Source organism: Gadus chalcogrammus, chromosome 13 (genome assembly GCF_026213295.1).
Source record: "Gadus chalcogrammus isolate NIFS_2021 chromosome 13, NIFS_Gcha_1.0, whole genome shotgun sequence".
In the NCBI taxonomy this organism is placed as follows: domain Eukaryota; kingdom Metazoa; phylum Chordata; class Actinopteri; order Gadiformes; family Gadidae; genus Gadus; species Gadus chalcogrammus.
In genome coordinates this window covers 22,711,016-22,734,720 of record NC_079424.1, presented here as the reverse complement: position 1 = coordinate 22,734,720, position 23,705 = coordinate 22,711,016, and the positions used below count along the sequence as shown (strand labels likewise).

Below are 23,705 nucleotides of genomic sequence, written 5' to 3'. Positions count from 1 at the left end.
TGGCCAAGGTAAGCCCCATCACTGCCCCTAGGAAGAGTCTGCTGGAGGCAGAAGGGCACATCATGAAATATGGCAAAGGATTTCTGTGCGGGACCACTCCATGGTGATGTTTATGTCTGGTTTGTTGGGTTACTTCAGCTCAGACTAAAAGGGGCCCACATCATCAACCCTGGTTGTATTGTATTTCACTCTGAGCAGCGTAGGGTCAGCCATCAACAGTCCAATGTCCAACCTCCTATTGAGCTTAGATTCAGTCAGGCACACACTGGATCCTAGAACAATCCACTCAGGGTGGTCACATGGACTCAGGGCGTGGCCTGCTTCATGTCACTTGGAATACATTTGATGAATTAGTGGACGAGCGCAGAGACCTTATCTCCCACAGCCGTAGAAACTTCAGGGTGAATGAAATAGACGAATGCTATGTGAAACTTTGATGACGATGTACTGTACGGTCAGCCCATCAAAGGCTCCTTTATATCCGGAGACTGAGGAGGGTGTTTGGTTACGTTGTCACCTGATGGTGTTAGCCGTCAAGTGAGGCAGCAGACATCAGGACCACACTGTAGGATTTGTTGATCTATCTTCATCAATGTTGTGCAACTGTGGAGGGCAACACAATCTCTTGATTGTCAGCCTTGTCCAACATGCTGTTGCATTGAGTCTACTTCCATATTGATCAGCATGGATACATCTCTGTTAAGGCTTGTGTGTTAGCACATCAGACCGTTCAAAGTGCAGGATACTGGTCAGTAAAACTACATTCTTCATGCTCAGGAATAATAGACGAGGCTGTTAACAGAGTTTACTGAACTAACCCAGAAATAGGAATATCACTCTGTATAGAGCCCCACTATCACTCTGTATAGAGCCCGACTATCACTCTGTATAGAGCCCCACTATATGGAAACAGATCTAGAAGCTACACATGATGTTATGCTAAAGAATATGTAGACAGATTCAGTTAAGAGCATTAATTTGTACAATTATTTGTGTGCATGTGCGTGTACGTGTGCATGTGTGTGTGTGTGTGTGTGTGTGTGTGTGTGTGTGTGTGTGTGTGTGTGTGTGTGCGCGCGCGCGCACGCGGGCATTATGACTCCCAATCCAATTTGACCAGAATCATGCAAACGATAAACAACTCCTAAAGCACTAGTGCAGTGGGATGGAGGGGGCGTCCTTACTAGAGTGTATCTACAGGCTGCTGAAAGCCTTTTGTGAGGTAGGCAGCTTCAATGTGTAGCCGCTGAAGCATGGGGGATGTGTGGGAAGTCCAATTGAATTGCTGAGAGGGTGAGCGAGTGCGTTGGGGCGCGCATCGGCAGAGCAAGGGTGTTTGGAGGTGTTTGGAGGCAGAGAGCGTCCAAAGAGCAGGGCTGTTTGGAGGCAGAGTCAGCAGAGCAGGGGTGTTTTTGAGGCAGAGATCGTGCGGAACCGCGATGCAGTGGGGCGGAATGGCCCTAACAAAATCGGTCACGTGACTTACGCAAGATGGGAAGGCGGGAACTAAAGCGCAGCTCCGTGGGTGTCCCGCGCGTAGCACACCGGCCGCTCTGCGTTTACCCTGAGGAGCCCCCGCTGCTCAGCCCAGGACCCCCCGCGGCTCGGAGGACATGGCCGACAGGTTCACCAGCTCCTTTTACTGCCCGAGAGAACTGCTGCACAAGTCAGGTAACAGCTCAGCTTTTTCGTAATGATCGCTATGAAGAGCAGGGAGTGAGAAACAGGCAGAAAGCCAGAGATAGGCGTGAGTGGCCGTTTAGTGGTGGATGTTGAAGCTCATTTTAAATTCACGTGTGTTCATCACATACGCATGTTTGGGGCTCAGCAGTTAGAGTTACATCATTTGTATATGCATATGATTGTTGTAGGCCTCTGTATTTCTATAGGCTACACTTTATGTATTGGCCGGCTTTAAGTGATATAGCCTACATTATATAAGTTATATTCTATGGTCTCTCAGGGACTCAAACCTCAAACTAGACTAATATTGCCCAATGCCAAACAAGCCCTACTTTTTTTTAGCAGTTAAAGTAACACAATATTTGTTTAAGGTGGAAAAACGTGGACTGGCAACAGACTTCAACCTCTGAGCCAACGTGCGAGAAACTGATTTGTGCGCCTGCATACAAAACAACACTTTTGTCCTTTTCGAACAAACTGTCTCCATCCATTGCATTGAACCATTTTTCAAAAGCTAAACATTAAAAAGCGTACAGAACCCTACATGTTCATGCTGAACCCGATTGTGTAACTTAGTTGGGTAACTTAATTTGGTGGCGACATTTCGTTTTATTTCAACCAGCACAGAATGACCTTTTCCCAAAGATTTGACTGGGAAATCGGGGAGACTTATGACCCTTGGAAAAACCTTACAATAACGCTTTCGAATCACCTTAATGCCTTAAAGAGAGAGGGAGCTTTGTTTCGGTTCTTCTAAACGCACATCGAGAGAAGAGATGGATGAATGAATGGATGATGGTTTAACACAATCAAGAACAGGCTCTTTGAGAGGCTGTTGTAGCAGAGGAGATGGACTCCCATATCAGTATCAGAGCAGGGAGCTGATCAATGAGCTGATCCAATGATAGCACTCCAGTCAATGGAGCTGTAGGATGTTTGGAGACCGTACCCAGGTCCAGGGTAGAGATACATCCTGAATGGAAGTAATGATCCCACCGGGGACATGTATTGAATTTGATTATGTATTGGAGTATGACATTTTTGTCTTCTCTTACAGTCTACTCATTCAACGACTTATATAATAATAATATAATAATAATACATAATACTCAAATATAATATAAACTTGAGTTGAATATAAACTAAATATATAACCATGTGTATGTTGTTATATGTTAATTACTGAGTCTGATATAGCTTGTTTTGCATGTACATTTAGAGCTAGCATCTTCCAGGCAGTCAAACCCAGGTGAAGACCTGAGTAGTGCAGCTGTATCTTGTCCTTCCCTCTGACATCCCCATGCCAGTCCTGGGATTGGAGCAGGACAACGTGAGAGCTCTTGGCATTTTTCTGAAACATTAAGCAGCATTTGACTGGGTGTCTGGTTGCTCCTGAGAAAGGGGTCATTGTGTGTGAACTGGCCGATGCGTATGAAACCCAATGCCTTTCTTTGAGGATAAATACAGCTGGGATCAGATGCCTCCAGTCTGACCTTCTATTCTCTATCAGCCGGTCCTGTAGGAGCAGTAGATGGCTCTTATAGAGCTAATATAATAAGTATATACTGAACTATACTGAGGACAAACAACACACAGGGTCCTATACAGAGATATATTGGGGCCAAAACAGTGATGGGGAGGCCCTATCTGTGCAATTAATCAAATTGAATTTTGATCGTGATTTTGATTTTTGGGTCAAACGATCTCCAAACTAACCGAGTTGAAACTTTAAGTATATAGTATATTTGTTTGATTCAGTAAATGTTCACAGAACAGCTGGTATATATTTGACCATCATCGACTTATTTTCAAAGCCTTACTATACAATGATAGTGGGGCCCTGTACAGAGTGATAGTGGGGCCCTGTACAGAGTGATAGTGGGGCTCTATACAGAGTGATAGTGGGGCTCTATACGGAGTGATAGTGGGGCTCTATACAGAGTGATAGTGGGGCTCTATACAGAGTGATAGTGGGGCTCTATACGGAGTGATAGTGGGGCTCTATACAGAGTGATAGTGGGGCTCTATACAGAGTGATAGTGGGGCTCTATACGGAGTGATAGTGGGTCTCTATACAGAGTGATAGTGGGGCTCTATACAGAGTGATAGTGGGGCTCTATACAGAGTGATAGTGGGGCTCTATACAGAGTGATAGTGGGGCTCTATACAGAGTGATAGTGTGGCTAGAGCTATACAGAGTGATAGTGGGGCTCTATACAGAGTGATAGTGGGGCTCTATACAGAGTGATAGTGGGGCTCTATACAGAGTGATAGTGGGGCTCTTTACAGAGTGATAGTGTGGCTCTATACAGAGTGATAGTGGGGCTCTATACAGAGTGATAGTGGGGCTCTATACAGAGTGATAGTGGGGCTCTATACAGAGTGATAGTGTGGCTAGAGCTATACAGAGTGATAGTGGGGCTCTATACAGAGTGATAGTGGGGCTCTATACAGAGTGATAGTCGGGCTCTATACAGAGTGATAGTGGGGCTCTATACAGAGTGATAGTGTGGCTCTATATGGAGTGATAGTGGGGCTCTATACAGAGTGATAGTGGGGCTCTATACAGAGTGATAGTGGGGCTCTATACAGAGTGATAGTGTGGCTCTATACAGAGTGATAGTGGGGCTCTATACAGAGTGATAGTGGGGCTCTATACAGAGTGATAGTGGGGCTCTATACACAGTGATAGTGGGGCTCTATACAGAGTGATAGTGGGGCTCTTTACAGAGTGATAGTGGGGCTCTATACAGAGTGATAGTGTGGCTCTATACAGAGTGATAGTGGGGCTCTATACAGTAATATTTAAACCTGGTATTTGGCATGCATGTAGTTCCTATTTCAGTGATAAAGCCGTTGTGCTTGGCGTAGAACCTGACATGTCCTCCTCCACATGACTGCACAACATGAGCGGGTGCAACAGGTGGGAGCACAGGAGTCTATTTGTGCTCTCATAAAAATTGGTTATCGATCCCCACGACCGGATGGGAGGCTGTTCCCGGCCTCCTCACACTGATTGTCATCATCACCAGCGATGATGAACAGTTCCAATCTAAAGAGTTTCCCTTGTGAAGAACTCCATGTTGGGGGCTCAGATTTGATACGGGATGCTAAGGCCCAACAACATACTTTGCCCTTAAAAGCCAATTAAAATAGTTAACAGCCAGTAAAGGGACTTCTGAAAACATTCACATATTGGACAGCACAACGCTATTTAATCTTCACTGAATATCCTCTTTGCTTAGTTTCTCTTTTAAAATAAATGTATTGTTTTAATCGCTGTATTTTGTCATGAAATCAACGTATTGATTTGTATTGTGTTGATGTTCTCCTCTTTCCCGTGCTGTTTGTATCTCCCCACCCTACCCGGGTCTGTTTCCCTGCCCTGCAGCCTCAGCCCATGCAGCCCTGCAATGGGAGGGCGAGCAGGAGGCCCAGGGCAGTCTCCGGCACCCCCCGGCAGATGGCTTTGTCCCCCAGCCCGACTACATGGATGCTGAGGATGCCCAGGACCTCATCAAGCCAAGGAAGCTGGTTAACCCCGTGAAGTCCTCCAAAAGCCACCAAGACCTGCACAAAGAGCTGCTCATGAGGTACCCACCCTACTCCAACTGGGGATGGTTGAGTGCTGCTTTTTAATGCTAGTAGAATGGCATCAATCCAGGGGACTTGTGTCTTGTTAAACATTAATAGTCTGGACAATGGACCATATATTTTGGTTTGATTGGAGGAAACTGAAAAAAACAAGGTTTGAATCTAAAGAATTTCCATTAGTTTAAAAAATCAAGGTTTTACTTTTAGGCCAAATCAAATCAATCACATATATCGGATGAGTCATTGAAATTAATCGGAAGAATCCTTTTCATATATCGGATGAATCCATGACATCTATCAAATGAATCAATGACAGTGAATACAGTAATGCATCGCGAATATAATAGTGCACCAGTTGTACACTCCCTTACTGGTGATGAAATGTGTGGTTAAGCCACGTTTCTTTACACCTTAAATGTAGGCTATATCTTTTTGAACAATCTTTGTATCTGAACATCAATCAATAAATCAAATGTTCTGACAAAAGATTACAAAGTTTGGGTAGCCATGGCTGTTGCAGGCTTATAAAAAGCTGTCTGAGTGAAGTGATTGGATGGCCTGCCGGTCTGTTTACCTACAAGACCACCTGAGTGCACTCTGCCTGTCACTCATTGGTGATGACCAGGGTCCTCCACACGGCTAGGCAGACCCGAGGCTAAGCTAGCGAGCTAGTCATGTGTTTTGGGGGAGTGGCTTTGGAGGGAGGACTGAAGGGAGGATGGGATTTTTCAGTTGGATACTTTCATAATCTAGCTCACTCTGGCTGGTTTCTCCGAATTGCCTACCCTTGCTTTAAACAAACCTTGCTTCAGCCCACGAAGGAGACTTGTGTGGTTGTGAAACCAGCCCAAACCAGTCTTGGTTTGTTTAGGATCACATGAATGAACATTGGTTCTTTTATTTGCAGTGCATTCATGATCATGTGTCTAGCTCTTTAAGATTCAGATTCAGAGAAGTGCCCGGCTCAAGAGGGAAAATAATATTAGTAATAGAACGTTAGCACGGTAATAAAGTACACTGAAAATATGAACATGAAGATACAGGAATATAAATCAGAAAGAAACATCTGAAAAAACATGCAGATAAACACAAACATGAGTACACATATTGATCAATGAACCCCTGTGTTGTGAGATGTTGTGCACTGATACGCGAGGTGATGTGGTGTGCTGAGGTGTCTTCTCGCGGCCCAGGGGCGGCGGGGGGGCGGAGCCCAAGCCAGAGCTACAGCGCGTGCTGGAAGCCCGCAAGAGAGAGCAGAGGGGGCGGCAGAAACGGCAGGAGGAGGAGGCCAGGAGGAAGGTCTCCCCCCTGGAGCAGGAGCTCCTCAAGAGGCAGAAGAAGCTGGAGGAGGTACGGGAGGACTGATCATAGAGCCCACACGCACGCACGCACGCACGCACGCACGCACGCACGCACGCACGCACGCACGCACGCACGCACGCACGCACGCACGCAAGGACGCACGCACGCACGCACGCAGGCATGCCCGCACCCTGCACGCACGCACGCAAGCACGCACCCACACACGCACACACGCATGCATGCCTGCACCCTGCACCCTGCATGCACGCACCCACCCACACGCACGCATGCTTTACTAGAACCAATCTCTGAGAACAATCAGGTTTGTATACTGGCCTGAGTAAGTTATGTTATAATTAGAGCTGTCAAGCGATTCAAATATTTAATCGTGATTAATCGAATTAATGTCATAGTTAACTCACGATTAATTGCAATTAATCACAAATTATTTTTCTATGCTAAATATCCCTTGATTTTTTTGTCCCATAATTCTTCTCATTTTAATTCTCTTACCAACATGGTGAAGTGCATCGGCTTGCCTTGTGCAAATTATTTTTTATTGATAACAACATTGCCATATACTGATCAAAACAGGACGATACAAAAAAAGAGCCTATAGTGCAATTAAACGAATGCTTTGAACAAATGTCATTTGAACATAGCAGTCAAGCTACTGCTTCTTTGTTTTAAGCCAAAGAAAAAAAAAAAATATATATATTTTTTTTTTATATAATCATTGCGTTAATTGCGCGATAAAAATTTTAACGCCGTTAAAATTGGTTTGCGTTAACGCCATTAATAACGCGTTTAACTGACAGCTCTAGTTATAATACAACAGTTCTTGAGAGCATTTCTAGTAAGTATCCATTTCAAATCATATGAGTGAATATAATCGAATCGCCTTTTCACTGCACACATTACTCTCTTAGTGGGGCGTTTCAAGGAAAAAACAGATGCATCACAGCTCAATCAACCGCTGCTGTTCCCTCTAAAGCCCTTTAGTCTGGGTGATCAGGCAGGGACATCTCTGGGGCTGCTGTTGGTGGAACAGTGAAAAGCTCACAGAGTGCAGGTTTAAAGATCCCATGCCATTCTATTTTATGATGCTTTAATATAGGTATTAGTGGGCCACAAACACAGTATTCAAAGACGTCCCCGAAATTCAGCCGTGGTGCAGAGTTACAGTCACTCCGAAACAGTCGCACATTGAGCTTCCCCCAAACGCGCTGTTTTGGTGGGCGTGTCAAGGCAGGTCAAGGAGGGGGGTGGGGGTGTGGCCCTGAGCAGCTTGTAGCCACTACCATGCGCTCTGTATACGGTGGGCGTGTCAAAGCAGGTCAAGGAGGGGGGTGGGGGTGTGGCCCTGAGCAGCTTGTAGCCACTGACAGTACCATGCGCTCTGTTTACGGTGGATGTATCGCAATGGCTCGTAGAAACCCATATTATACATAGATATCTATATCATATAATATATAATATATATTATCACCTGGCCCTGAGCAGCTTGTAGGCACGGTACCATGCGCTCTGTTTACGGTGGATGTATCGCAATGGCTCTTAGAAACCCATATTATACATAGATATCTATATCATATAATATATAATATATATTATCACGGCCAAAAGCTGTGTGAGCCTCCAGACGATAGGTTATTATGAATCTCAAACGACCGCGTCTACTTCAGATTGATGTGGAAGTGGAAGAACCAGAGACGTCGGAGAACCCGACGAAGTCCTTTGTGATTCAGTATATCGTCTGGACGCGCACACAGCTTTTGGCCGTGATAATATGTATTATTTGATATAGATATCTATGTATTATATGATATTATTTAGATATAGAGCAGAGCTCCAGGACTGTAACGCAAATGTTGTACACTTCCTTGTTATTTGGATAACCGTTCTGCTGTTGGTGTGATGGCGCATAACACGTCGGACTCTCGTCTCTGGTATTTCTACAACGAGACTCGTAGTGGGGGTTATCTCAGCCATGGTTGAGAATGAATTGGGGGAAAGGAACTTTGGCTTTGACTCCCTGAAGTAGGCTACATGAACCACGACATGGAGGAGAAAGGGATCGAATGTATCCCGCTTGAGCCCTGCTTCCCGCCGCCTCGGCAGCAGTCAGTGCTAATCACCGCATCCTGATCGGCAGCGAGGCTCCGGCGGGAGACGGCCGCGGTCAACAATCCCTTTCTCCTCCATGTCGTGGTTCATGACTTCAGGGAGTCAAAGCCAAAGTTCCTTTCCCCCAATTCATTCTCAACCATGGCTGAGATAACCCCCACTACGGGTCTAGTTGTAGAAATACCATAGACGAGAGTCCGACGTGTTATGCGCCATCACACCAACAGCAGAACGGTTATCCAAATAACAAGGAAGTGTACAACACTTGCGTTACAGTCCTGGAGCTCTATATCTAAATAATATCATATAATACATAGATATCTATATCAAATAATACATATAATCACGGCCAAAAGCTGTGTGCACGTCCAGACGATATAATGAATCACAAAGGACTTCGTCGGGTTCTCCGACGTCTCTGGTTCTTCCACTTCCACATCAATCTGTAGTAGACAGAACCGTGCGCTGCCTGCTGCCGGCGCGAGGCACCACCGCCCGGCTGCCCGCTGCCGGGCGGTGGTGCTTCGCGGCGGTGGTGCCTCGCGGCAACCGGCGACAGGCAGCATGTCGCAGTTCATGTAGTTCGATGTCGTTCTGCCATTGCATTCAAAATTCTGTAACTAGCCTGTTACTACGAACTAAGCAACTACCGTACACGTATTAGCATTTAGCACTAGCTCAATCACGACTCCTTCAGAATTCTTGTGGGTGGTTACGAACCAACCAAGTGGGCAGGGCCATGAATAATAATTTGACAACGCTACGTCACAGTGTCACCTTATCCAGATCGGCTCATTTCTTCTGCCTTTTTCCTTTCATTGCCTATTGCATTCAGCAGACAAACTGCATAGATTTCAAACTTACCACAGCTCACAAACTTATTCAGACCTATGTTATTTAACAAACAATAGGAAAAATGTGATTTTAATGGCATGGGCTCTTTAAGAGACATAACAAACAAACCACATGAATCCGCTCTTTTCCCCTTCTGAACCCAGCTGGAGAGGCAGCAGGAGAAAGATCAGGAGGACATGGAGAAAGCCCCCGAGTTTGTCAAGGTCAAGGAGAAGCTGAGACGGACATCTTTTCATAGTAAAGACGAGAAAATGATGTAAAATGATAAACCTGCTGCACACAGATCTTGGGCGGGAGAGGTTTCAGGACACAAGGCGTGTGATGGACACGTGGTGGTTCCTGGTGGAGACTACCAGGCCCTGGGGCCCACAGGGCCTCTCGGCCCCCCCCTAGACTCACTAAACCATGCCTTCACTCACACACTTAATCTGACCTGCAGCCGCGCTGGGGAAATGACCCCCAGCCTCCCACTGATGATGTAACCGTGAGCCGGAGGCCAGCTTTAGTTCATTAGGAGGACTGAGAGCTTCCGGCCCAAACGCCCTGGCCCGGACTGAAAAGAAGGCCTGCCTACATCGTGTGTCTGTGGGAACAAGGGGTCCTGGAGAAGAGTTGTGTGAGTGTGCTGTCAGATGTACTAATTGCCTGTGTAAAAGACACTTTTCAGCATGGCCAATAGCACTTTTGAACTCTTGATACTAACTGAGTCTGAATGCTCCGATGCAGAGCTCTGATCCATGACCGTTATTAACGAGATAGGTAGGATCACTTTGAAACATGAAAGATAAACATTAAAACATATACGCTTGCGTCAAAAAGTGTGTATACAATGTATGTCCCCTAGCAAAGTGTGTGTGAGCAGGTGAGTAAGGGCCAACATAATGCAGTTAGAGAGAGTGGTGATGGCAGGTGGAGGAGAGGAAGAGAGGTGAGTGTAGGTGGAGGAGAGGAAGAGGGGTAGGACAGGTGGAGGAGAGGAAGAGGGGTGAGGGGAGGTGGAGAAGAGGGGTGAGGGGAGGTGGAGGAGAGGAAGAGAGGTGAGTGTAGGTGGAGGAGAGGAAGAGGGGTAGGACAGGTGGAGGAGAGGAAGAGGGGTGAGGGGAGGTGGAGGAGAGGAAGAGGGGTGAGGACAGGTGGAGGAGAGGAAGAGAGGTGAGTGTAGGTGGAGGAGAGGAAGAGGGGTAGGACAGGTGGAGGAGAGGAAGAGGGGTGAGTGTAGGTGGAGGAGAGGAAGAGGGGTAGGACAGGTGGAGGAGAGGAAGTGGGGTGAGGGGAGGTGGAGAAGAGGGGTGAGGGGAGGTGGAGGAGAGGAAGAGGGGTGAGGACAGGTGGAGGAGAGGAAGAGGGGTGAGGGGAGGTGGAGGAGAGGAAGAGGGGTGCAGTGCAGGTGGAGGAGAGAGGGGTGAGGACAGGTGGAGGAGAGGAAGAGGGGTGAGGGGAGGTGGAGGAGAGAGGGGTGAGTGCAGGGGGAGGAGAGAGAGGGGTGAGTGCAGGTGGAGGCTCCAGGTGAAGCTGGAGACTAGACCTGGAGCAGGGCCTCTGTGTGTGTGATGGAGCAGGACTGAAGAACAAGTCTTCAGAGGAGTCCCATCACAGATGGTGCGGTAATGCATGAGTGATACCCGATTCCTGTTCCTCACTTCCTTCCGCTGTAAAGAAAGAAAACACCTTATATGGACATGCCAAATGGTTGAATATGAACATCTATTGTTGGGCTTTATTATGAAGACAATTTATTCAGAAATGATGTTGTACAATTATAATTCATATTAATTATTGATATTAATTGTGGAAAACAGAGTATGTGTGCAGAGCTGATGAATATTGATTGTATGCATGCTTCTGGAATATCTCCTGTCATCCACCTTAACATGTGCCTTCCCATAACGAATGCTGAGTGGAGCGTATCCTGTAGCTGATCGCTGTTAGCAGTACTGCGTCCCACCACAAGTTCCACTCAACAATGGTAGTTTGTGGATTCGACATCATTAGTTCAAGGAAAAGGATTCAATAGATGTTAAGCTTTCCGCCATCAATTATGATTTATTTGTAGTTTAACCGTAGCCTGTATTTATTAAATGACAGATAAATTAATTGTATTTGCTTCCTGAAAGTAGTATCTTATTATTGGCACTGAACATGATTGATACTCCAAATGTGAATCGATCCAGAAGTGTTACAACAATATGATTTATCATTTACAATAGGCAAAGAACAATGGATGTATCTATTAAACCTGTTTCCTTCATTGCCCTTGTTTAATTTTTTAGAACAAAAGCTTGAACTTCCATGTCGTTTTGTCTGAAGGGCCAACATAATGCAGTTAGAGATAGGGGTTAGTGCAGTTGGAGGAGAGAGAGGGGTGAGGGCAGTTCACAACAGTGTGAAAACGGTGTGATTGCGGTGTATGTCCACAATGTGTCGCTGCCACCTCGCGAATGTTTTCTCGACACGGAGTCGCTCCACGTACGGCGGACTGAGAGCAACGCACCGCCCGGCCACACCGCAGCAAGTCGGCAACAACGCAACCGGAGCACCGCGGGGACGGACCGCATTGTTCCCCACATGTAGCAGGACCCAGAGCAGCACATCCTCTGCGTCCTTCACGCTTGGAGCCACCGGGTGACGAATCCAGTTTGGAGACTGGTTTTAGTGGCGCTCATCGGGAACACTGGTTCCGGAACTACTTATCCAGTGCGTGGAGAGTAAATAGCTTTTTAAAATGGCAACCAGTCACTCACCGCGAACACAGACGTGATGAGGTGAGTCCACGACCTTTACTAAAGCCCCGTTTCGTCCGCTGTCTACACGGTCTGTTTCTCACGGTGGTCGGTTCTGTTGGGGTCTGGTGGTGGTCTCTCCCCGCCGGGTCCTGAACCCCCACAGTGCTGCTGTAGCACCATGCATTCACTCGGTACTGTAGCTGGTGTGGGTAAGGGCTCCTTATCCGATGCCCATGTTACTAACATACATGTGTTGTTTTTGTAGCAAGACAATAACCTGCTCAGTACGATACCCGGCCTGCTGTAGGGCTGCCGGTAGATGGAGAACCGAACCAGCAGCGCTGCATCGCGGGCTGGACCGGGGAAGGGGAACCGGGTCTGCTAAGCTGTCAGACACCAGGCCTGGGTCTGGACCGGAGCAGGGTCTGCTGTCAGACACCAGGCCTGGGTCTGGACCGTTGCAGGGTCTGCTGTCAGACACCAGGCCTGGGTCTGGACCGGTGCAGGGTCTGCTGTCAGACAACAGGCCTGGGTCTGGACAGGCTGACAACTACAACAACATCACTGTGTGTGTGTGTGTGTGTGTGTGTGTGTGTGTGTGTGTGTGTGTTGCTTCGGTCCATCACAGTCCTCAGTTGAATAAGACTTTGATAGTGATGATCCTTTTCCTTTCACTGCGCTGTAATGAGATGTGTTGGATGTGTGTGCCCAAATGAGCCAAATACAGCCCGACACCAGTAACTATGACCGCATCCCCAGGACTCGGTGATCCTAAGGGCTCAGTGACCCCCAGGGCTTGATGAATCATGGGATGTAGGCAAATGTGCTATTTCTGTATTGAATCATTTCTAATAAAGAAAACAGAAATGATCAGCATTAGTGATATGAATCAGCATTGGTGATATTAGCCTAGCAGTAGTTCTACTATCATCATATATCTTCATAAACACTGTTATGGTATTTCATGTGATGGCTCAGGGTGAGACTCATTCGTTTTGTCCCTCCCAACCATTTCTTTGGCATGCAGCCTGGCCATCAACCAGGTGGTGTAGGTCATGCTGTTGAGGTGTTGCCTGCACTAGGTCATGTTGAGGTATGGCCTGCCCTAGGTCATGTTTAGGTACGGGCTGCCTGCACTATGTCATGTTGAGGTGCAACCTGCTCTAGGTCACGTTGAGGTGCAGTCTGCTCTAGGTCATGTTGAGGTACAGCCTGCTCTAGGTCATGTTGAGGTACAGCCAGCTCTAGGTCATGTTGATGTACGGCCTGTCCTATTCATGTTGACATACACTCTGCCCTAGGTCATGTTGAGTTAGCCTGCACTAGGTCATGTATGACAAGTGGGCCTATATATAATGCTAGATAGGTTTGATAGGTCATCCTATGTGTATTATTTTTAAACAAAAAGTAGGCCTTATAAATAGACACGTAGACACGGAGAGCCCTCTCCGTAGCCGGAGAGCCTGTCGGAGACCCTCTCCGTAGCTTACGTGCGCATTCAATGTTTTTGAACTATCCGTCGACGCAACGGAGACGGCAAGGGCTGTGATTGGTCCTCTAACAAAATCATTTCCGGAATCAATTCTGCGGTTTGACTTTGCTCCTTATTTACTTTGTTTAGTTTGCACTTTGCACATTAGGACCAATAAAACACCAAATAAGATTTGGAAAGCTTTGGAAGTTTATTTACAACACCGCTTACATGGTTTGTCGTCAACATATGAGATCGATCGGGTGGCGAATTGCATTGCGTATCCGACATCCCGACGGAGAACTGCGAATGCTCGAGGGGTCTCCGTAGTTATGGAGTCACTCATTCTTGTTGAAAAAAATGAGCAGATATACGTGCTCGGGGGATAGGCGGGTGCAGAGGCGAATTACAATCAAGCCCGCCGTGGTAGACTCTCCGCTTGAACGGAGGTTGCCGGTATAGCCAAGTATTCCAGTATTAAAGGGCATTACGTTTAATGAACAATATGTAATTAACATAGCTAATGAATATATTTAATTAACTTCAGGCGAATATTAAAAAGAATCCGCTACAGCTAAAGTCGAATACCAACGTCAATAACGTGCCCCTCCCTAGTTAGCAGACTGAAGCAGTACTGGTGATGATGATGGTGGAACTCCACAGTGAAACGCAGAGGGAAGGGACATGTTGTGGACTGTGCAGAAGAAACTTGATGTTGGTTATGTTATGAAACACTTAAGCCCATCTATCTCACTCTGGTTGACAGATGTCAACCCTTTATATGGTCAATGCTATCAACTGGTTAATTTTGACTGAGTTTCGGTGAACAACATTGAATTAGCATCTTCAGGGATTGATTATTGATCACACTCGGGTTACTATTGACCCGTTCACAAAATGGCCTGACCGTTCGGTGGGCCTTACCTCCTGTCCCCTCTGTGTCGATGCTTTATGAATCCTGTGCTCCGAGGGACGCTGTTGTGATCCTGCAGAGATTGGACAAACAGATGTTTACGTTAATTACAAACGCAGGGATTTCCTCTGAGATGGATACATTGATATAACAGACTTCACATTATGTTGTTCAACCACAATATTCTCTGCCTCCAAATCGACATCTTCAACTCTGCAAGTTCTACCACTAAGATAGCCCAGACACAGAGCTGTGGTGAAGAACTGATCCAACGTGTGTGTGTGTGTGTGTGTGTTATTTGTATGTTTGTGTATATGTATGTGAATGTTTTTGTCACCACCATAGTGTTACCCCATTGTCCCCCAGTGGCCTATGAGCTGTGTGAATGTGTCTGACCCCCTCCTCCCCATCAATACATATGCACACACAGAAACAGCCCCTAGCACTAACTCTTTGTTCTTTCCTGTTCCATTATGTGGGAGCCCCCTATCTAGCCCTGAGGGAGAGGGCTTTATACCTCCTGTGGGAAGGAGATGGCCAGGGCTCAGCACCCATCTCTCCTCCCGCCCCACTTCCCTCTGGCCGGCCGCCAGTCCAATCTCTTTGTCGTCCCCAATTTGAGAAAGGCCCCGTTGAAGCTACTGACAAAACACTTCCAGCTCAACGCCATGCCCGCTCTCATGACACTCAGAGAACAGACCTCACACAACCGTAAACACTGCAAATGAGTCACTGATGAGTTCCTTCACTGGCTGGCGTTGTCCCTGCTTGTTAAGTACATACTAAAACACAGACTGTATTTTATCACCTGACTGGCCTGCTGATGTGTTAATGCTGCTCAAGCCCTTCAAGTTCAACGGGTTAATCACATGCTATCTCTTGGTTGTTGAGATGGTTTGTGAGACATGTCTGAGAGTCAGCGCGCCCTTCTCGGCCGCTGTAGCCGTAGCTTTGTGATTCTAAAATGGCCACTAACCCGGGCGTAGATATCGGAAAGAAACCCTGATCATAGTATGTTGAGTTTATGCTAATTGGGCCAAACTTCACCACCTCGACTCAGAGCAAGACATCATGAGAACGACAGGGCTATTAGGACCACATCCTCAGTCATGTGTTGCGAGGCTGCGTTGATAAACGTTATCAGCACTAATCGTTCTATTGGCTGGATGTCACAAGGGTGCATAGGGTGTGTGATATGAAATATGAATCATTGTTTAGTTATCGTCATTACCGTCTGCCCACCTGTGTTCAGAGGCTTCCTGAGAGACAGCTTCAGTTCCTCCTGTCCTAAGCTTGGCGCTCAAAGGGGGACAATGCATTAAACATTGAGGATCTCCTTGGATTTAGTCTGATCATTATCAATACACTGAATAGGTCCTTGTGTTAACCTCAGTTGAATATACGCCCAGGAAACAACAGGCCGATGACAAGCATGAAGCATACAGTTAGAGTTTGATTTAAGTTTGACTGCCAGTTACGAACACACTTCTCAAAAGAAAGTATCTGTCCTGCGAGAAATGGCGTTGAATGAGATCCCTGGTCAGAATGAAGCATCCTGCTGAGTCGGCCGTGCAGCAGCACAGCAGGGCCAGACGGGTCCAGACGGGTCCAGACGGGTCCAGACGGGTCCCGACGGGTCCCGTCGGGTCCAGACGGCTCCAGACGGCTCCAGACGGGTCCAGACGGGTCTAGACGGGTCCAGAGTAGACGGGTCCAGACGAGTCAAGCAGGTCCAGACTGTGGACCATTTACTCTTAGGGCTCTTTAGGGAAACAGAAATTTGGTTTCTCCAACTGATCCTGTGTTCTCCTGATTCTGTTCTAGCAGGACTCAGCGGTGTACTGCCTTTTTATGTTGGAACCAATGGAAGGTTTCCATTGGTTTATTCAAGGCTTAATATTCTAGTCTCATCTATTATTTACAGGGCTCCAGACTGCGACCAAATGGTTGCATTCTGCGAACATTTGGGAGTGTGCGACTGAATTTTGCATCTGGTTGCACATGGGCGACCAGTAAATTTGCCCTTTTATATATTTTTATTTGTGCACGTTATACGGGGAAGGGGCGCGTCAATCCGGAATCTGTAGCAGGCTTTTGAGTGTGAGCAGGATAGGGAATTGCCACTGTTAGTAGCTAATTTATGGAGGGGGAGGGTCCTAGGGATTAAATATCGAGCTCGCGTAAACGTCTCTGAGAAGGAGAATGATTTCACAACCTGCTACATGTGTTTGAACAATACGCAAACTATTGACCTGTTCTTCCGACCTGCGGCTCGTGTGCCAGTGCCAGAGTCCTGCACGGGTCTTATTTTGCAAACCCGCACCCGTCCGTACCCGCAATACTTAAAACCGCATTTGACCCGTGTTCCGACGTTACCACGAGTTACATTCTGCACCCGACCCGTCCCGCTATAAATTGATATCGACGCCCGACCCGCACCCGAAGGGAAAATTAGACATAGGCCTATTAGAACGAACGCCGGGGAATTACACTATGTGGTTTTTGGCCTGGTGCTTTAGATTGCTGTGCAAAAAAAGCACATTATCCACTGGCGACGGTTTTAGTTGACTCCTCCGCTCCTGAATAACATATCCAGCGCCGGAGAAGTCTCGCTCGCAATCGCAAAACCCGCGCCAGACCCGCGGTGTTCAGGCGTCCGACCCGCACCCGTGTCCGACACATTATTTTTTACCCGTTTCCATGGGCGTCAGTTTGGTTTGAAATGTGCTGGGGACAGAGACGCATTCGGAAGTGCATTTTCAGAAGTGCTGGGTACAATGAGGATGCACTCTTTTTTCTCTCTTTAGTGCCGGTAATGAAAGGTTCTGAAAGACGGCATATCCATGTTGCTAATTACTAAGGAATAAAATGTGTATGCAAAATCTGTCTGGCACGTTTTTATAAAGAAAGAGTTTCCTAAAAACATCTGACATATGACACACTATGTTCTGCTTCATGTATCCAATGTTGACAACGTGACATGACATGGCTAAGCTACCAACATAAACTAGAGTAGCTACGAAAGGAAATTAACTGCGTGTTCAGAAGGGGCAAACGTGTGGCTACAGAGTGCGGCACGACAAGCGGGCTCACTCCCGTGAAACTCGTGTCCGTGCTCGTCGAACGCATGCGCGCACACGTGGTAACAGTTGGTATAGATGAGAATCCCAATAAAATGTGACACTGAATTTGAAACCGCACATTGTAATTCCTGCATATCCTACAGTGAAAAAAATGAGCAAATCCCATTGCCATGTTGATTTACGGTGTGTGCCCCTAAAATTTCTGGTTGTGCTCCTAAAATTTTTAGTAAGGGGCCACAGTACTCCTAGTGAAAAAACTTGGTGTCGAACCCTGATTTATGAGTAGTAAGATCATTTTTCTCACTGAAAAAATGACGAGGCATAAGCTCATATACTGTATTATTTGCAATCTGTCCCATTTCAACAAATCATACATAACAGTATTTTAACAAATTGCATACATATTATTTGTTGAATGTTTATTATCCTAGTCTTCACCACTTCCACCAACACCAACACGCACAGAGCAGTTTAATATACCAAAGGAAGGCTTTCATAGATTGAATGGAATGCTACTGATATGCGGGAATGCAAAGTTATCTTTAATATCATCTCAAGGATTGGTATACAATTGTGATTGAAACTGGTCCAGACACACATCAGATGATATTGTAGATGTAGATGGTAACATAAATACAGAGATATAGTATGTAGCTTTAATTGTATTACAATGTCTTAGCCCAATACTTAACATTATTGGTCCCTTGCACCTTTCATTACAAAGACACCAGGAAACACTGTCCATTCTTCAGCAGATTTAGTTTTATTGTCTTTATTTTACTCGCAGAGAAACTGTATTGTCATTGTCAGTAGGAAATAATGGTGCAGCACCACTAACTGGCCAACAGCGCGCACACACACACACACACACACACACACACACACACACACACACACACACACACACACACACACACACACACACACACACACACACACACACACACACACACACACACACACACACACACACACACACACAGCTGCTGGGAGTGCCGTCTCTCCCCTTAGCCAGCTGCTGGGGGAGACGGCACTACCAGCCACGCATGTGTGGGGCCCGCCACATCACCATGACGACACAGGCCGCCGAAGGTCACATTTCCTGGTCTTTTGTCTGCGCTGCCGTATCAAGACATTTCTGGAGTCATGTGTTGTGTGTGACATTTGTACCAACACAACATTTTAATACTTTTAACAGGGTGGCTTGCGACCAACTTTATTAGCAATTTTTGCACAAATACCAGCCTTCATGTTAGCCATGGAGTCATGGAAATAGTGAATACAATATCCAACATGGACGAAAATTCAAAGGAACCTCCAGACACGATATTACAAAGACTTTTGACTAAAGGAAAACACGCTTTAACAACCCAGTAGTGTTGATATCTTATTCCCTTGATCACTCTCACTCACTCCTTCTTATTCCCTTGAGCCCTCTTACTCATATCTTCTGCTGCCCTAGAGTACTCTGACTCACTCCTTCTTATTCCCTTGAGCACTCTCACTCACTCCTTCTATTTCCCTAGATCACTCTCACTCATTCCACTGTCACTCACTCCTTCTGTTTCCCTAGAGCACTCTGACTAACTCCTTATTCCCTTGAGCCCCCTCACTCACTCCTTCTCAGTTCTCATTCCCTTGAGCCCTCTAAATCACTCCTCTCTGCGTTCCCTCTCTCCCAGCAGGTGTCCCAGAGGCTGAGTGTCCCCTTAGTTCCCCGATCAGGGCCTGTGGTTGCAGAGCCTCTCCAGAGGTGATGTCTGCGGCCCAGACCCAGAAGGAGAGCGGGGAGGCTGGCTGGGCACCCCTGGAGGCCCTGGGCCTCAGCCAGAAGGAGCTGGTCCTGGCAGAGGCCCTCCAGATGGAGTACGACGCCCTCTCTCGCCTCAAACAAGACAAGGGAGTCCCTGCTGGGCCCGAAAGCGGCTCCAAGCCTGTCTCGAGGCCCCCGCCCCCGCCCTCCATCGAGCGCCCTCGGCCCGTCCCCAGCGGACACGTCTCCAGCCCCCCCGGGGGGAACCTGTTGAGGGGTCTCTCCGGGTCGGACTCCTCCTTGAATCAGCCGGCAGGGTCCCGGTCCCCAACACGGTCCCCCACGCGGCCCCCGCTGAGCAGGCCGGCTCCCCCGCGGGGGCCGCTCAGCAAGGAGCCTCTGTACATCCTGGACGGCGAGGGCGACCTCCTCCCGGGCTCCCGCTATGGACCGGGCTCCAGCCCCGCCCCCAAAGGGGCCCCCCCCCCTAACGACGACATGCCCCCCGCCGTCCCGCCGAGGAACCCCCTCCCGCACTTGTCGGGCTCAGACAACCCCTTCCTGCCCCCCCGCGGCCCCCCACCCGGGGCGCCCCACGACGTGAACCTGTTCACCCCCGACGTGGACCGGCCCAAGGTGACCTCGGAGGAGGTGACCTACGAGAGCCTCAACGCCGCGCTGTCCCGCCTCAACAGCGAGCGGCAGGGCCAGCGCAGCCGGCGGGCCAGCGGGGAGCCCCCGGGTAAGCCTGTGGCCCGCAGCAAGACCCTGCCCCCCCAGGTGCCCCCCAGGACCTACATGCCGGCCCCCAAGAGCAAAAGGAACCTGCGCCGGGTGTCCGCAGACCCAGTAAGGATCTTTCTTTAAGTTTGGTGTCTCTTCCATTGCGGTTTGATCAATATTAGGTATATTTTTAAATCTATAAATTAATAATAAGGTTTACATTAACGCATGTTAATGAGGACACCATGACCTGATGACCTCCAGGTTGCCTTGGAGTCCCGAGCAAACGGCTTCAGCTACGAGCTGTTCAAGGTGTCGGAGGACAGAGACGAGGAGGTGGCTGCCTACTGCCACATGCTGGACATGTGAGTGACATCACACTTCCACATCACACCCCAACACATCACACCTCACGGCACACCTCCATGCCTCCACTAGGGCTGGCCCGAATTATTCGAATATTCGAATACTCGTTCGGAAAATTTGTATTCGAAGCTTAAATCAGTATTCGGAGCTTCATTGTTTTTTTTTCCACGTACCTGACGTTACCAGAGAGAGGGAGGCAAACTATAAGCGACACCAAGCAGAGAAGCGAGAGGTGGAGGAAGAATAGATATCTTGTTTCCCTTTACTTTACAACACAACATTAGCGGGATCTCGGGAGGAAAAGTAATGCGGAGCGAAATGCTAACCTTAGCTTAGTTTGTTTACGTTCGCTGTACAGCGCCGCGCCAATCAACTGTGACTGGCTTGCTGCAGAGCGTGAGCGTCTTGGGAATACCTGGTCAATATAATGGATATAATATGGACACATAAGACAATCAATATTCAGTATTTGTTATGGATTTATTGTACAAATTCCCTGAAAATATGCACGTTCCACGATGAATTGAAAAGCTCCCCTAAGGGCTGAGATGGCAGAGGACAGCTGATTTGGAACGGCGCAACAGGTGTTCGCTTCCACGGGGAAAAACGAAGGAACTCCAACTTACTTAGGCCTAATAATTAACGTTCAAAAGCTATTAGATCTTCAACAAAATATGCAGATACTGTCTAAATCGGTTCCAGTGAGTATATAGGGATTATTAATGTTGTTTTTGATGTTGTGTTTTTCTGGAACGAGTATCCGAATTTTCGCTCGGAAAGACCAACGAGTATTCAAAGCCTGAAAAATGGTATTCGGGCCAGCCCTGGCCTCCACACATCACACCTCCACATCACACCTCCACATCACACCTCCACATCACACCTCCACATCACACCTCCACATCACACCTCCACATCACACCTCCACATCACACCTCCACATCACACCTCCACATCACACCTCCACATCACACCTCCACATCACACCTCCACATCACACCTCCACATCACACCTCACCTCACCTCACCTCACCTCTCCACATCACCTCTCCACATCACACCTCCACATCACACCTCCACATCACACCTCCACATCACACCTCCACATCACACCTCCACATCACACCTCCACATCACACCTCCACATCACACCTCCACATCACACCTCACCTCACCTCACCTCACCTCTCCACATCACACCTCCACATCACACCTCCACATCACACCTCCACATCACACCTCCACATCACACCTCCACATCACACCTCACCTCACCTCACCTCTCCACATCACACCTCACCTCACCTCACCTCACCTCACCTCACCTCACCTCACCTCACCTCACCTCACCTCACCTCACCTCACCTCACCTCTCCACATCACCTCTCCACATCACACCTCCACATCACACCTCCACATCACACCTCCACATCACACCTCCACATCACACCTCCACATCACACCTCACCTCACCTCACCTCTCCACATCACCTCTCCACATCACACCTCCACATCACACCTCCACATCACACCTCCACATCACACCTCACCTCACCTCACCTCTCCACATCACACCTCCACATCACACCTCCACATCACACCTCACCTCACCTCACCTCTCCACATCACACCTCCACATCACACCTCACCTCACCTCACCTCTCCACATCACACCTCCACATCACACCTCCACATCACACCTCACCTCACCTCTCCACATCACACCTCCACATCACACCTCACCTCACCTCACCTCTCCACATCACACCTCCACACCACACAATCACAGCACATCAAACCACACCTCACATCACATGTTCAGCTGGAGGCTGTATACAAGATGGTTGTGTGCAGCATGAGGCTGTAAACAAGGTGTATGTGGTCAGCCTGAGGCTGTAAACAAGGTGTTTGTGCTCAGCCTGAGGTCGGCGGACCCGTGCGGCGAGCGCTCCAGGAACACAGGCTTCGTGTGGTCCCCGTCGGTGTCCCAGGAGGAGCTGCAGCAGGGCCTGGGGGTCAGTGTGAAGGTCACGGTCATCAGCGATCACTTCAGGGAGCCGCTCACCTTCACCTGCGACGGTAGGCCCCGCACCCTCAGAATGGTTTCCGTGCACACCGAGATTGAAACGCGTCACGCCGTTACCGTCACGTTAACACCTGCTTAAGCAACACTTGAGAGCGCCTACTGACCCTGATCCATGCCCCACGACGTTCCTGCTTCACGGTGCAGTCGGTCCATCCTCTGTCGACCTCAATATGTCCTCACGTGTTACGGTTTGTTGGATATCTGGTGGGGCGAGCCCCTCATGAAGTGTGTTCCCCTGGCAGGCTCTTCCACCGTGGACCTGCTGATCTACCAGACGCTGTGCTACGCCCAGGAAGACCTGGACGTGGACGTGGAGCAGTACCTGCTCAAAGTCTGTGGACAGGCAGAGTTCCTCAGCAAGTAAGCCTCTTGGAAGTTAGCTTAACCATTAGCATCACGTAGATCCATAAGCGGGAATATTGGCTGGGCTGAATATTTCAACCATTTCAAGGGTCGTATTCATGAAGGCAAGTTGGAGAGAATGGTCCCTTCTGCGATATTACAACTAACTTTTTAAAATGTGGAACATTCATAAGGATTTCGACATTAACAGATATAATACAAAGGAATGCGGAAAGCAGTATGAATCCCGACCAGCCTTGGGCTGTTGTCAATCCACGTCTGGGTTGGAGCGCTATGGGCGGGCAGTAGTTTGGTAGACCACCCTCTTGACAATAGAACGAGGCCTAGCGGTTTAGCAGGTCCTCAGAGGGAGGCTGTGGTGGCCTCTAATGACAGGGGTCCTCAATCAAGCAACGCGCTGCATGTTGACATAACGACCACACTGGCTTTACTACCGCCCAGCTAATCCAGACCACAACCCTGGATACTCAGCAGCAACCACTACCCGGCCGCTACCCCATATCTCTCATAACTCGCTACCTTTCTCTCTCTCGCTCTTTGTTTCTTTATCTTTCTTTATCTCTCTGTTTGTTTCTTATCACTTTCTTTCTTTCTTTCTTTCTTTCATTCTCTCTCTCTCTCTCTCTCTCTCTCTCTCTCTCTCTCTCTCTCTCTCTCTCT

At 48.0% G+C, this 23,705-nt stretch overlaps 2 protein-coding genes across 3 annotated transcripts in view; both read left to right on the top strand.

Annotated features, from left to right (window-relative positions):
- Window positions 1-1,307: 1,307 nt before the first annotated feature.
- On the top strand, window positions 1,308-10,474 carry si:ch211-236d3.4 (protein FAM107B). The gene is made up of 4 exons (XM_056606804.1): window positions 1,308-1,671; window positions 5,075-5,276; window positions 6,471-6,630; window positions 9,708-10,474. The coding sequence occupies exons 1-4, from the start codon at window positions 1,614-1,616 to the stop codon at window positions 9,822-9,824; spliced, it is 537 nt and encodes a 178-aa protein (XP_056462779.1). The 5' UTR covers window positions 1,308-1,613; the 3' UTR covers window positions 9,825-10,474.
- A 1,476-nt stretch (window positions 10,475-11,950) lies between these two features.
- Window positions 11,951-23,705, top strand: part of LOC130402266 (phosphatidylinositol 4-phosphate 3-kinase C2 domain-containing subunit beta-like) — a 56,791-nt gene continuing 45,036 nt past the window's right edge. The window contains exons 1-5 of one of the 2 annotated variants that reach the window (XM_056606411.1): window positions 11,951-12,326; window positions 19,440-20,356; window positions 20,495-20,595; window positions 22,515-22,675; window positions 22,925-23,042. In XM_056606411.1, the coding sequence (XP_056462386.1) occupies window positions 19,511-20,356; window positions 20,495-20,595; window positions 22,515-22,675; window positions 22,925-23,042 (1,226 nt within the window). In that variant the 5' untranslated portion in view covers window positions 11,951-12,326; window positions 19,440-19,510. Of the gene's footprint in view, window positions 12,327-19,436; window positions 20,357-20,494; window positions 20,596-22,514; window positions 22,676-22,924; window positions 23,043-23,705 lie in introns of both variants that reach the window. The other variant, XM_056606410.1, reaches the window with a different exon arrangement.

Bases quoted from the DNA above. Each gene is read 5' to 3' on its own strand.
- si:ch211-236d3.4 (XM_056606804.1), top strand. From the start codon at position 1,614: ATGGCCGACAGGTTCACCAGCTCCTTTTACTGCCCGAGAGAACTGCTG. The intron at 1,672-5,074 runs GTAACAGCTCAG...CCTGCCCTGCAG, and splicing joins AGAACTGCTGCACAAGTCAG to CCTCAGCCCATGCAGCCCTG. The intron at 6,631-9,707 runs GTACGGGAGGAC...TTCTGAACCCAG, and splicing joins GGCAGAAGAAGCTGGAGGAG to CTGGAGAGGCAGCAGGAGAA.